General features: G+C 37.9%; 1 protein-coding gene across 5 annotated transcripts in view; it reads left to right on the forward strand.

Moving 5' to 3' along the window:
• LOC129236469 (protein phosphatase PP2A 55 kDa regulatory subunit) overlaps nucleotides 1-12740 on the forward strand; it is a 98257-nt gene extending 85517 nt beyond the window's left edge. For all 5 annotated transcript variants that reach the window (XM_054870884.1, XM_054870883.1, XM_054870886.1 and 2 more), the window contains 3 exons: nucleotides 5102-5253; nucleotides 5330-6133; nucleotides 9950-12740. In XM_054870884.1, the coding sequence (XP_054726859.1) occupies nucleotides 5102-5253; nucleotides 5330-6133; nucleotides 9950-10318 (1325 nt within the window). In that variant the 3' untranslated portion in view covers nucleotides 10319-12740. The remainder of the gene's footprint in view (nucleotides 1-5101; nucleotides 5254-5329; nucleotides 6134-9949) is intronic.
• Nucleotides 12741-15682: the final 2942 nt, after the last annotated feature.

The raw sequence follows: 15682 nt of genomic DNA on the forward strand, positions 1-15682 counted from the left end.
CAAATCATCATTCAAGAATCGACGTATGAATTTCGAAAATAGCACATAACCATAAATTATTAAATCGTAGTACTTTATATTAAAGTACATTGGATATTTTCCTTTCATAGCCTAAACAGAACATTTATTTATACATTTTCTTAAAAAAAAAAAAAAAAATTTTACAAAGTATAAAAATATGAAAATAATAATTAAAAATAGGTAGATTACTTCAGGGTTTACACTTCGCCTTATGGTCTTTTGTGTCCCCAATTAGCAATAAGGGCATGCTTATTCCATTTTAGAGCTATGCTTCCATGAACTTTCATGTCAAGAATTGACAAAAGAATATTTCATTAGGCAAAACAAAGTATTTTATATTAAAAAAAATTGAACCGCCCTAATGTATATGTTTGGACACCTTGACTGTTTGAATGAGGGCAGGAAGCATTTAGTAATAAGAGGTCAACAACAACAAATATCAAATAAACAAATACAATATGTACATATATAATTTCTTCGACTATTGTTTGTTTGTAATTAGGCAACAACAAATATGTGCACTAAGCTGTTTTATTTTTTTTACTCAAACTAAAATCCAATTCAAAAGTTAACTAATAGTTCCACTTACCCACAAGACGCAAGTCGACAGAAGACAACTTCGGGAAAATTGTTTGAACCCCAAAAAAAAAAAAAAACAAAAAACAAAAAAAAAAAAAAATAAAATGTTTGTCCTTTACCAAACGACATCTGAATAAAGATCTTAGTTTTAGGAAATTAATTGTCTGGAGTGACAAATCTAAATTTAATGTGTTCGGAAATGATAGAAGACCCTAAGTGAGATGTACACCAACGCAGGAATAGAATCCTAAGTACACTAAAAAAAACAGTTAAGCAAGATAGTTGTGGTTGTAGTAGCATATTCGTTCCCTATACGTGTACAGGGAATGCTGCTGGAGTGACAGTCCTTGACCGGATATAATTTCGGGTCGTTCCGGTTACATAGAACCGATTGCCGTGGGAACGAATGCATGGTGGTTCATTGGTTGGAGTGTGGAGTGCCTCGCATCATCTGGGTTTGGTCCAATGGCAAAAATTCGAGCCAAATTGATTGGAATTATTTACAAAGAAATCTTGCAACACCACTTGGGTAAGATACTGGACCGATAATTTTCCTCTTAATTGGGCCTTATGGCCAGGATCCGGTGCTCTCTATGAGTTCACAATGTGCCGAAGTTATACGTAATACTAAATTATTTTGGGCTTTATTATTTAATGATTACAAAGAATAGAAATTGGAGGCAATTAGGATTGATCTAGTGGAGTTCTCTGTATAAGAAGACCGATCGTTTACAACCCCAAAATTGTGGACATCACCTTCGACAGTTTGCTCTCCTTTTGAGCGCGCACAGCCGCAATTGCCACTACGGTCCACCACCGTAAAAAGGTTCTCAAATCGCTAGCCGGTAACACTTAGGACAAAGACAAAGAATTGTTGCTGTCGATATTTAAAGCAGTTGGCCGACCGGCTCTACTGGTCTGACACCCGTGATTCGCAATGGATAAAACTTCTGTTGCAAAATATTGCAATCAGGACAGCAACGGGCTGCCTTCCGATGCTCCCTGCCCGCAATACCTTCAGAACAAGGCTCCCATGCTCCCGATTAAGGAGCACAGCAAAATGCTCAGGCAAGCAATTTCTACTTGGGTGTTACCGGAGGGATCATTCCTGTAGACTTTTGCTAGAGCGCATCTTGCTATCAAAACAGTATATAGACAGACGCTAAACGACATTCATCGCGAGAACCTTGGCACCTTTCTAAATTCCCGGATCTAACCACCACCTATTGCAGATGAGGAACTTCAGCAGCCCCCCGAAACCCGCGTAACTTTGACCCAATTAAGTTCTGGATATTGTAGTCGGTTATCCAGAATTGACCGCGTTATACCCAATATATGTCCAGTGAAAGCCCACCGCACGATAGTAACCATCTATTCACACTCTTTCTCTGGAACCAACCTATCGAAACAGCTCGTTCCCGGTGCCTATCGTTAGATGAGTTAGACTAGACACCGCACTGTCAGGGCATAGTAAACTGGTGGGAAGAGTAGAGAGCCTTTCACACGACAGTCGCTCCTAGGTTACCGTAACGACCCGGATTTACTTATATATCTGGCCAAGGAACGTTTATGCTGCCACAACGACAACAATAAAGTAAAGAGAACTGCCCTCAGTGGGTGGGTCACGTCGGGTGAACATTCGAAAATAAAAAGGAGATAATACCATATAACATCAATACGTCCATAAATATTTTGTATCAAATTTACGACAAATGCATTCTTCCCATGGGAATTCAATGGTGGTTTTTAATTTTTTTTTGACTCCTAATGTGGATTTATGGCGAAGCAATATACATCTATACAATGTAACAAAAGCAGAACCTTCAAAAATCTTATTAATTTTTTTTGTCAAAATTCAAATGATTTATGCCATCGGAAAAGATCTAATCTTATCTGTTTAATTTCCAATCTCTGTGGCATATCCTCTCATGGACATAAATAAATAATAAAAAATCTTGCAAATGAACTTCAAAGTGTGTTTTTTTGTAATGAAATATTTTAAAGCAAGAAATTATCGATATCCTTGAACAGTAGAAGAAATAGTGCTCAAATCAAACTATTCCTCTTTACCACGCCATGCACGATGATTATTGCTCCAATCTTTGTTTGAATTATGTATTAGCCACATACTTAAAAATCAATTACTTTCTCAATGCAAAAGAAAAAATGTGTACTAATGTGTCTGATGATGCAATATTTATAAACCCGTAGACAACCACCGCTAGGAATCCGTGCACTGTTGGTGCTGTAGTTTACGTGCATACGAGTGCACAGCATTGAACAGAAGTATGTGTGTAAGTATGTACGGACGGGTCAATCCATGCAAAGTTTACAATAAAATGTTTTTTTTTGTGTGCTCGAATGGAACTACTTCTTGTCGATTTTGTTTTTGGTAAAACCTCCAGCCCACCAGCTGGTACCGCACCGAATACTTTCAGAGCCAGAGTGTTTGTATCCATTCGGACGATATGACCTAGCGAGCGTAGCCGCTGGATCTTTATTAGCTGCACCATGTCTATGTCCTCGTAAAGCGCATACAGCTCATTGTTCTATCGCCTACGATAAATAGATAGATAGATTTCTTCGAGGTTTGCACTTCAACCTTATGGTCTTTTGTTCCCTCTGCTCATCAACAGTACTTCATCCAGACTCAGTTCCCTTATTAAACTCGGGATAGAGCTGGGTTGGATTGGGCGTATGTGCCTTTCTTCTGGCTGCAATTGGCCGAGATGTCTCAACCTTCCCCGCGCTATAGCGCTACATTCGAGGAGAAAGTGCATTGGAGTCTCCTGAGATTGGTAGCAGAAACGGCATATCCCGATCATGTGCAAATGACTACGCAGTCTGCAGTGGTCTGTGAGATTGCCCATAAGCCTTCTCAGTTTATACTTAGGGAAGGTTATGAGTCTTTAAACCCCTTCGAGTTGTATCCTCCCAATTAGGATTTCGTCTGGCGTAGCCCCATAGTTTGGTGCCAGCAAAGCTCCCTTAGGTCCGCCAGCACAGCCTTCTGGCTGAAATTCGTCCAATGGGAGTGATGGACTAGGACGTGACAGCTCTTTATCATCGTTCTCAAGCGGTACCAGACATCAGGGTGAGTTATCGTCCAAACGACAATTATTCTCGGTGCCCGGATCCAGTTTGAGAATCGATTAAGCCCCTGCATCGCGTCAACGTGCCTACCGTAGCCTATGATACTCGCCGTCACCTACATGCAAAGGTCCAAAAATCTTTCGAAGAATCTTTCTCTCAAACACTTCAAGGGACGCCTCATCGGATGTTGTCATCGTCCAAGCTTCTGTTGCGCCATAAGATAGGACGGGCAATGAGGAGAGCCTTGTAGAGTGTTAGTTTTTTTCGTCAAGAGAGGACTTTACTGCTCAATTGCCTGCTTAGTCCAAAGTAGCACTTGTTAGCAAGAGAGAATCTTAAGTGGATTTCAAGGTTAACATTGTTATAGGTGTTGATGCTGGTTCCTAAATAAACGAAGTTTTTTAAATCCTCGAAATCATAACTGTCAACAGTGACGTGGGTGCCAATATGCGAGTGCGCCTGTTTGTTTGATGACAGGAACTACTTCGCTTTGTCCGAGTATACACTTATTACTTTTACTAAAAAGGAATGGGCTATAAAGCTGCATACCATAAAGTTTTCGAAAGATTCCGATTAAAAAGTTGAAAATTTTGATGACAATTTTTGTGAATATTGTACAAAGTTTGGTGCTTTCAATTATATTGGTTTTGCTTGTTTTGGTTTTTTTCTGTCAGATGAGTTATACTTTTGAAAAAAAAAAATTAACTCCAAAAGAAATCAAAAATAGTTTAAATTGTACAAATGTCCAAGTATGTGTATATGTCCATTAGAGCGGGTCGACTTAAAAATCGCTCATTGCTCTGTGAAAATCGTATTCTAGGGATCAAAATAAGAAACTTTGCCGAAGGAACCATACCTCTAAAACGAATTCTGATGTCCCCCAATTTGGGTCGAACGAAAAATCTCACTTTGACCCATTTAGAGTGCTCCAATCGAGTCCAAATGTATGACCGACCCCCACTAACTTTGGACGGCCGATCCACCCATGCCAGTGGCACACCCCCTGGAACTCCCCTGGGGGGTTCCCCATACAATCATTTAAAAATATCACCATTTTTGGCCTTTACATGAGAAAAGAAACTAAAAAGTTCGACCCAAATTGGGGGACATCAGAATTCGTTTTAGAGGTATGGTTCCTTCGGCAAAGTTTCTTATTTTGATCCCTAGAATATGATTTTCACAGAGCAATGGGCGATTTTTTTGTCTCCCCACAAATCGATCCGGCCTAATGTCCATACATAAGCTACTCATTCATAGATGAACAGAGATAAGCGCACAATTTTTAATATATGCACATAGGTACTTGCTTCAAATGTTAGTGATAATGTCAACCAGAAGAATCATTAGTATTTTTATTTATTGCCCTAATAAGTAAACGCTCATTTTTTTCATTTTTTCTCCCCCGCAGGTAATGGAGAAGCGTCCTGGTGCTTCTCACAGATAAAAGGCGCCTTAGACGATGACGTAACCGACGCTGATATCATCTCATGTGTGGAATTCAATCATGACGGTGAATTGCTGGCAACAGGCGATAAAGGCGGGCGTGTTGTCATCTTTCAGGTATGTAAGCTTTGTTTTGGCATAACAAACAATTGGAATTTCTAATCATTATTTTTCCATTCCGTTTTTTTTATAGCGTGATCCTATGTCAAAAACGGCAATACCACGTCGCGGTGAATATAATGTTTACTCGACTTTTCAATCGCATGAACCCGAATTCGATTACTTAAAGTCATTGGAAATAGAAGAAAAAATTAATAAGATCCGATGGCTGCGACGAAAGAATCCTGCGCACTTCCTACTCTCAACCAACGATAAGACGGTTAAGTTGTGGAAGGTCAGCGAACGGGATAAATCGTTCGAGGGCTATAACACAAAAGAGGAGAGCGGCCTAACAAAGGATCCGCAAAATATAACTGGCTTAAAAGTTCCTTCAGTTAAGCAAATTCCCCTTATGGTGGAAGCGTCGCCACGCCGCAACTACGCCAATGCACACACCTATCACATCAATTCAATTAGCGTTAATTCTGACCAAGAGACTTATCTGTCCGCCGACGATTTGCGAATCAATCTGTGGCATCTTGAGGTGACCGATCAAAGTTTTAATATAGTCGATATTAAGCCAGCCAATATGGAAGAGCTGACGGAGGTAATTACCGCCGCCGAATTCCATCCAACTGAGTGCAATGTGTTCGTATACTCGAGCTCGAAGGGCACAATACGTCTATGTGATATGCGTTCGGCAGCGCTGTGCGATCGGCATAGCAAACAGTTCGAGGAGCCGGAGAATCCAACGAACCGCAGTTTCTTTAGTGAAATTATAAGCTCGATAAGCGACGTAAAGCTAAGCAACTCGGGACGTTATATGATCTCTAGAGACTATCTAAGTATTAAGGTGTGGGATTTGCACATGGAAACGAAACCAATTGAAACTTATCCGGTTAGTCAAAATGATTAATGATTAATATAAATATTTTATAAGTACATCTGTGGTCTTATAGATAAGATATGAAAGAGAAGTATGCACTTTGACCTCATGCTCGAAAATAATAGTTATGAGATATATCCAGTTTTGACATTTTTCTTTTACGAGCTGCTCTTTTGAAGTATTGTGAATAATACTATTAAAATGACAAGTAAAGTAAAGTAAAATATTATGACATCTGAAAGATTGGACACTGCTAAAATAAATACTACTAATTTAATATAATTTCTCCTTGAACTCGAGTTAACGTCTCTTCCATATGACTACAGATAGAAAATATAGATAAAAGAAGTAATATAAGCAGAGTTATTAACACTGAGCATTTATAAATCATCGGGGCAATATGTGGAGCTGGTGATAATGTAAATTGTTAGGTAGGTGAAATGGGGTCTGGCACTCCCCAAATACGCTAAAGCCCCGTTTTTTTATCATTGTGAGACCTCCAGTAGGCAGATATCTACAGCCAGCCAGAGCTGCTGATGCAAGGAAGAATATTAATGCGATTTAGGTTGGCGCGCTGCCCCACGCTGTCGAAGAATGGAGTACCTAGTGACCTTAATCGGCTAGCAGCCAAACCTGGACATTTACAGAGAAAGTGCTCAACAGTTGTTGTAGCAACATAAACATTTCCCGTGCATATACGAGCAATGCTGCTGAAGTGACAGTCCTTGGCCGGATATAAATCCGGGTCGTTCCGGTTACGTAGAACCGACTGTCGTGGGAACGATGTGCTCAACAGTCTTCTTCTCTGGGGGGGGCTAAATGGTAGGCCTCGCGTGTGAGCCGATTGTTCAATGGCCGGTAAACACAGCTACGAGTTTGGCGTGGAGTCCCCAGAACTTTCTGAGCCCGCCGTATATTGTACTGGAGTCACAGGATTTTCGAAATATGACATGAAGAAATGGAGCACCATCTTTTCTGCGCTTTCTTGAGAAATAAGTTGTGCGATTCCCTTTTAAAAAGAGTCATGGGGATGCCGATGGCCGGGTAGAAGATCTCTAAGACCTATTCAGTCTCTTTCATCGCAAGCTCATCAGCAAATTCATTGCCCTCTATATTCCTATGTCCTGAAATCCAGATCAGAGAAATTTTACTTGCACACTCAAGAGATTTGATCTCCTCCTTACTGGAGTTGACTAGTTTTCATCTGCACCATGGCGTCATCAGAGCCGTAATCGCGGCATGTAAACAGTTTCTTCGTTAAAAAATACCAAATAATGGTCGCATAACTACGAAGTGCTACAAAAACTCCTCTACTTTCTGCTTCAAAATAAAAATTCTACAACAGAATGGAATTGATACATACACATATTTAAGCTTGGTTGTTGTTGTTTGTTTAAATTTGTGTTCCAACTGCTGCTAGGGCAGTTTCTGTCCTTTGTCGGATTGGGAAACGTTCAGCACACTGCTAACTTTAGTACAAATCGGCATTGTCTTTGAACTGTCTTTAATTTCCATGAAATGCCTTGTAATTTTCAAAGTAAAATTTATAATAAAAAATGATGAGCCCGGTGAGCTCGGTTCAGTGAATGACCAGCTTACATGAAGCCTCGCATGATAACAACAAAATATGAGTTAGCGTCATCAAGCCCTGCCGGTACGGTTTATTCACTGCTCGTTAGCGTCGATCGCGACAGATGGTTTGTTGTATCGCGCTAAGCGGAGTTTTTTAAGCTGTTACAACAAAAACAACGTGTTTATCAACACTTTTTTTTATTTTTGTTATAACACATTAAAAATTGTACTGTTACTAATATTTGATAGAATTAGAGTGCAAGTTCTGTTAAAATCCCAATCATCTTTAAGAGGGCGACTATTGAGAAAGAGGTATGAGGAATGCTGCTTTAGTAAATATATGTATAAATCCGGGTTGTTTCCATAACGTAGAACAGACTGTCGTGGGAACAAATCAGAGAATTCAAGTCTGCGATATAGGAGCAATCTGCGTTTTGAGCAAATTTAGAATTTTTACATCAACAGAACTTTTTAAAATAATGGAGTTTTTCGAGAATGTTTTGTGGTATTCCATCAACAACATTTAGGTAAGGTTGTGGTGGTAGTTGGCCTGTACGACAAACTCACTTACACCTTACAGGTCCGTTGCGATAGCACTGTTCGATAAGCGAACCTCATTTATTTTCCTTCGTGGAACCATTTTGTGGTTCTTATGAAGCACAGTATTAGTCCCATCACCACGCCAGACATTTCTGTAAGATAATTAAAAAAGTGTTTACCTAGACAAACTACACTGATTTTAGGTTGAGGAACAAAAAGCGTTGTTTATGACCGCGTGTTGCTCGATGGCGGAGTGGCGAAGTGCTGAGAAGCAATTTGAAGGCGACCTTCTTTGTTTTTTTCGTTGTGCGCGTGAAGGTGTTGCAGAATCGTTTTATGATCGCAGTTCATTTTTTCCGCTAATTCACGACTCGTTTGGCGAGCGTTCTACTGCAAAAGTGATTTGAGACGTTCTTCATCGAATTCTCAAGGCCTACGGGACGTGTTATCGACATCAAAGTCGCCATTTTGCACTTTACGTGCTGTAGACTCGCCTATGACACCTTCTCCATACACGTCGCAAATGTGCCGGGTTACTTCGACAGCTTTTTGACCTCGGCGGGACGCAGAAAAGAGCAGGTTTCGAAAATTTTGATTTTGACCTCCTGGGTATTCCATTTCTAAGCTTAAAAACTAATAAAAAATTAAATAACTTAAAAATACAAATGTAGAGCAGAAAGAGTTCTATCGAATAGATACTTACCCTTTGCCAAACAGCAAATAAATCGTTGTAAACTGAAAGAAAATATAAAAACGCTATGAACTTTTTATTTATTTTTTATTTTTTATTTTTAAAAGCTTACATGATAATAAAATTATAAGTAAACTAAGTAAACGCAGCGCTAGCAGCAGAGGCTTTCGGCTGGCTAGTGATGTATGTTGAATCAGATACGACGGAGTAGGTCGGTGTCTTTCAGAAATTTGTAAATATTTTTGATGTTTTCTTCAGTGGCTTCTTTTAGAAGTAGGAGGGGATCTGTGTTGCTGAAGTGGTGATGCCTTTGAGAAGCAAGTTCAAGACAGGATACCAGTAGATGATGTACACTGACTGTTGCTTGTCAGAAGGGGCAGGTGTTGGATGTATTACCCTGTAATAGGTGTACGCTAGTAATTATGGTGTGCCCAATACGGAGTCATGTGTATGGGGTAATGTGGTTGGTGGGTACCGATGATGGATAGGCAGGTTTTTGAACGTTTGGGGTTAATGTTGGAATAATGGTGTTTATAATACGGCCATTCACGAAGTAACTTAGTTTGCCTCTGTTCATGTATAAGTCGGTGTATGTCGCTAGGTAGGATGACTTCTGATGTGACTGTTGGTGTAATGGATATGTCTTTGGCAATTGTATCTGCCAGTGTGTTACCCTGGATGCCGGAGTGCCCAGGTATCCACATAATTCCGATGGGTTATTAGTATGTATGGGTGCTATGAACTTATTCCCCACCCCAATACTTATAATATTTATTATAAATACTTACAGGGCAATATTGAATTAAATTGTTTGGTTCCAAATGTGTCGCCTTCAGAACAAATCGATTGTTTCCTTATACGAAAATTTTTGAAAAACAAAACCAAGTCAAAAACATAGAGTTATACTTTTCCTTATTCTTAAATCCATATGGGCACAGGAATTTTATTTGTTTGCATGCATTTCACTTAAGTTAAGGCTTGTCTTATAATTTATTAATATTTTTCTTACCTCATCATCATTTCAGGTTCACGAATACTTACGCATTAAACTCTGTTCACTGTATGAGAATGACTGCATTTTCGACAAATTCGAATGCTGTTGGAATGGCAAGGATACTTCCATAATGACGGGCAGCTATAATAATTTTTTTAGGGTGTTTGATCGCAACTCGAAAAAGGATGTGACATTGGAGGCGTCACGCGACATTATCAAACCAAAAACGGTGCTCAAACCGCGTAAAGTTTGCACCGGTGGCAAACGAAAAAAAGACGAGATTAGTGTCGATTGTCTCGACTTCAATAAGAAGATACTGCACACCGCTTGGCATCCGCAAGAGAATATTATCGCTGTGGCGGCAACAAATAATCTGTTTATATTTCAGGATAAGTTTTAGCTAAAACTCTCTCATCCCCTTCAGTTCTTCTTCTTCTTCATCACCATTATGGCATCGTTAAGAATAATTATTATGATTAACTCTAAATTTTATACTTATCGCTGCTACATTTGCTATCACTCACTACTTGCTATCAGTACTGTGTAATCAGAGCAAATAACACGAACAAATCTGCTGCGAGCGAAGAACGAGGACGTTAGACGACGACGACGAAGATGAATGCATAGGCATTATAGGCATAGGCGAAGTCACAACTCAGTATATAAATATAACTCATTATTAGCGCTACTAATTAACGAAACAAAATCTCTATTGGCATTGTTGATTACCGGTACAGCGTTAACACAAGTTGTAAGCCTTAGCCAAAACAACACAAAAACGTAAAGTTTTTAGTTTTAAGTTTTGCACAAAGGTTTACACAAGCGACATAATACTTACAGCGCTTACAACATTAACATAGTAGAAAGAAAAAACGGGAGGAAGCGAGAGGAGCGGGCACACAGCTGACTGCGTCAGCGAAGTGTTCGTCTGCTGTTGCGCACAACAAAAAACGCCTTAAACCATTACTTTGTACAGTTACTTTGATTAAAATTCTATAAAAATTCCTTAAATCAATGTTGCCACGGCTAAATACTTTCAGTTAATTTTAAAAGAGAGAGTGTTTTTTATATAATATTTATGTGAAATCAGTAAGGATAACAAATAAATATTTATGCAGTAAAATATGTTTGCTTAATTTAATAAAAACCGAAATCAATTATCAATATTGAATTATTTTTTTGTTGATTCGAATACATAAAAATGAAATCAGATGGGAAATACATTAAACAAAAAACAAAAAAAAAAAACTAAAAAATAAAAAAGTGAGTTTCAACATAAGAAACTATGTATGTAGACCTTAAAGACAGAGGAAGCGAGAGAGCAAGAAAGCAAAAAAAAAAAAAAAACAAAATTAAACTTTACTATAATAAATACAGGCTTAGCGCAAGTTATGTATTTAAAATAAAAAATGCAAAATTCATACAGAAATTTATTACGTAATTTATAAAAAAAAAAAACAATACCATATGTATATGAAGCCATGTCAAAACGCCAATACGCCAATGGTCCAAAGTTGGAGGAAGATCTTCTTTGTTTTCGCATTAAGTGCGAACCTGGTGTTCTTGGTGACATTTAGTAGGAGAAACTTTGTCAAAAATTATGCCCATGCATTTTCTTGCTATTTTTGTTAGCATTTAAAATCAACTAAATTACACTTAAAATGTCGAAAAACACGTATGTATGTATGTATGTGAGTGCATAAATTACTTGTACTTGTACGCAAAAAGCCGATATCAAAGACACAGATATTTAAGCACATATTTATATTGATATTTGTACATATGTATATGTATAAGGGTAACACTCAGACTGAGCTCGTATTGTTGTATACTCTGTTTTTGACAACCATTACAAAAACATCGCCAACAGAGTTACTGCAATGCTTATTATAAAAAACCAGAACAGAATTGATTTAATGTTTTTTATTTTTGTTTTGTTTTTTTAATCATTGAAAAAAAATCAGTGACTCGAGCAAGCCGAATGTGTATGTATGTATGTACCTATTAGTCTGAGCGGGTTAAAATGCTATTTAAACAATTTTCAATATAAATTTAGCTTGACGTTTTTCCTTACATTACATTTGGAACAGTTTATCGTTCGTAAAATTGTAGGCCTTTTTCGCAACACCATTTTCACCACAAATGAATGTCTTATTAGCCAAGACCCAGTAGGTAGCGTGCGTAGCTTTCAATATTTTTGTAAATGCCTATTTTATGTTCTATTAGCTAGCGATATTGTGCGTGCGCCAAGCCGAGAGAAACGTGTGTGCTCTTATACTAATTTACTGTATAAAAATATTGTTTATTTACACTCAGTATAATTTATTAGTTATTCTTCTGCCAGTTTGTATTTCTATAAACATTTTCATTCCACAATTATTTGCCAAAGGAATACAAAAACAAGTACTATCTTTTACAATAATGTTGAAAATCATGCATTGAGGTTAGGGAGAGAGAACGAGAACGAGAACGGCAGCAAAAGAAGTTATAAGTTTCTAATAATGGTATCGCTACTCATCTTTTTGTTTGTTTTTGTAAACAGCTGTGCAGCAGAATGCAGTTAATTAAGACAAAAAATACTTATAAATATTACGTAATGATCATTATGATGTGCTTAAATTATGAAATTCTAATTTGATAGCAACAATTCAAATATGGTACAATACAAATGATAAAAGCAAAGAAAATTATCGAAAGCATAATGGCATTTTTGTTAAATAAACTCTTTAAACTGTAATGTGCTATAAAAAATGCAAAAATAATTATTATAGTCATGGAAGAAAGACAAATAAATCAACATACTGTCATTATTAATAGTTTAAGTTGTATTAAAACGAATATTTGTGGATGATTTACTTGAAATATTTACGTTACTAAATGTTGGTTTTGTATTTGTAATCTCACTACACAAAATTTCTGTAAACGGTGTAAATAGGTAAGCCATTCTTATCGGATGGCGCTTCTCGAACATGTCTTGGGATAGTTCCATGTTTATTCGCCACACAAAAACAAGCTGAACAATAAGAAAAAACTATGTAGTCTAACAAGTGCGTGGTTTCAACAGAAGCGTGTGTCTGTTTGGGCAGAAAACACTAAATTTACTTTTGAAAAGGAAGCAAAATGATCGTTAAAAAGTATACTTGTGTGGATGACAGATTTACAAGGTTTGCTCTTTAACTATGGTGAAAAAGAAAATTGTGAGGTGAACTTCGGCTGCCACGTCACTTGGGGGATTAGGAGATTCCGAATCGTGTCCGATTATTTCACATGGATTCTCACACACTCGCGTCCAATCAGTCGTTGTTCAGGCGACAACGAAATGTCATTGGCTGATTTTTCATAATCTCAGTTCTTTTGCAAACACATTCCAAGCAATCGCTCAGTGCCGTATAACGGTCTGTTAAAGAGCACACCTTTAAAAATCGTTTTACCATGATGAACATAACGCATTGAATGAAAAGTCCCGGGCCTAAAAAAGAAAACAATTTTTTTTTTGCAAACACATTCCAAGCAATCGCTCAGTGCCGTATAACGGTCTGTTAAAGAGCACACCTTTAAAAATCGTTTTACCATGATGAACATAACGCATTGAATGAAAAGTCCCGGTCCTAAAAAAGAAAACAATTTTTTTTTTTGTTTTCATTAAAATTTAGCTTTATTCGTCAACGTAATTTCCATCAAGAACAACGCAATCGTTCCAGCGCCGCTCTAACATTTCAATACCTACTTTGAAAAAAAAAAACGATTTATCTTTTGCCTCCAAATAGGCCTCAGCGATAACCTTAACCTCTTCATTCGAGCGCAATTTCTTACCGGCGAGCGTTTTGTTTAAGGTCTGCGAACAGCCAGTAGTCGCTGGAGGCAAAATCTGGCAAATACGGTGGATATGGGAGCAATTCGAGTTCAATTCATGTAGTTTTGCCATTGTGCAGAATTATCAACACCTTCTTGTTTTTGGTGAACAGTTAGCAAACGCGGCACCCACTTTGAACAGAGCTTTCTCATAGTCAAATGCTCATGCAATATAAAGTCAACAGGTTCTTTTGTTGCCTTTACGATGTCAGCTAACTCACGCAACTTCACTTTTCGATCATTCAAAACTATTTTGTGGTTTTTTTTTTTGCTCTTTTCTGGTGTCTGGTGTTACCACCGCATTTGGACGTCCACTGCATTGTGCCTCATCCGTGTATCTACGACCACATTTAAAGTCAGCAAGCGATCACTTTATAGGGGTGCGGTACACTAGACAGGGCTAGTTTACTGGGGCGGCAGCCCTTTGGTCGTGAAAAACCCCATGTCATTCCGGTAACGTAGAACCGGCTGCCATGGAAATGACCATTTCCTCCATCGCTTTATCGTTATTTCTGCTGGAGCGGAGTCCCCGTAACACTTTTCAGGCCATTGCTTCGCTTGAACGGTATTTTTTGCCATCAAGATGCAGTGTAAAATTAAGACACGGAATTCGTTTTGATCCATTCTTTTGAAAATAACAAAAGTAGCGTCACTCTCACCACAACGCGTCACTCACTCACGAACTAACGAATAGAATATCATGAAAATTTTAACAACTGTCTTTTTAAGGTTGGTACTAACTGAAAAAGTGGTGAATGCAATAAAACTAGTGCCATCTATGTGTTAGTCTCGGGACTTTTCAGCCCACGTGTTACTATGGCCCCTATTATGAGCAACATTCGATCTTCGACTGTAGTCGAAAGTGCTGATCGAACGAATTTTCATTTGGTATTATGGTGCTCATTCGTTGAAGAATAGAACTATTGTGAATTTCGATCGCTCGACGCATTTACAATAGATAATTATTTCTCAGCTGATACAGCAAATCAAAATAAAAGAAAAACCGATTATGTTGAAATTCTTTGCTAACATTATTTTTAAAAGTTAAAAAAAGTATTTTTTTGTGAAAATGAGTACAACGGAGTTGTGGTTCGACGATTCATCGGACGATGAAAGATTAGTGGAACTAGCTAGAAGTAGAAAACAGTTGAGGGACGCATCCAACCCCCTAGAAATGGCTTCCACTGAGTAAATTTAGAATTTTCAAAATGTGTTGACGTACTTAATATTACAGAAATTTCCTTACAGATTTTTAAAGAACTTTAGATTATCTAAAGAGGCGTTGGTGAACCTACTGTCCAGTACAGAAAACCAGTTGCAGCAGTGCACCCGAGCCAAATTGATTCCAAATATTTTAAAGCTAGCCACAGTTCTGCGATTTTGTGCTCAGAGATCGTACCAATTGAGTATTAGTAATCAAGGTATGCTAGGACTTGCTCAGCCCACTGTGTACGATGATGCTGAAGATATTGAAGTGGGCCAAATAACGGAGAAGTAGGAAACATAACAAATGAAATTTCGAGAATATTATAGAAAACTCTAAAAAGTATTATATAGAAACCTTTACGCCACAGTTTCTGTTTTATTTTTGTTATAAATTTTCTTTATTCAATTATTCGTCATTCGAAAAAATATGTATTTCAGTTCCTCTACGTATTTCAGCCCATACCTAACAAGGGAAAATAAAAATGTATTTCTATAAACATCACAAAAAAAAAAAACCATTATTAAGCTTAATCCATTTTGCTGCCGTTCTCACTGCTGGTCCCAAGCAATTCAGCTCCGTTGTAAATTCCTCCCATTTTTTTGCTGCTTGAACTTTGGTGCAAATCCCTTTTGCGAATTGTGGATTCGCCTTTCTAATTGTTGTTTGGTACTCACGACTTTCGACCTGCATAAAATTAACAAAATT

Source organism: Anastrepha obliqua, chromosome 1 (assembly GCF_027943255.1).
Source record: "Anastrepha obliqua isolate idAnaObli1 chromosome 1, idAnaObli1_1.0, whole genome shotgun sequence".
Lineage (NCBI taxonomy): Eukaryota > Metazoa > Arthropoda > Insecta > Diptera > Tephritidae > Anastrepha > Anastrepha obliqua.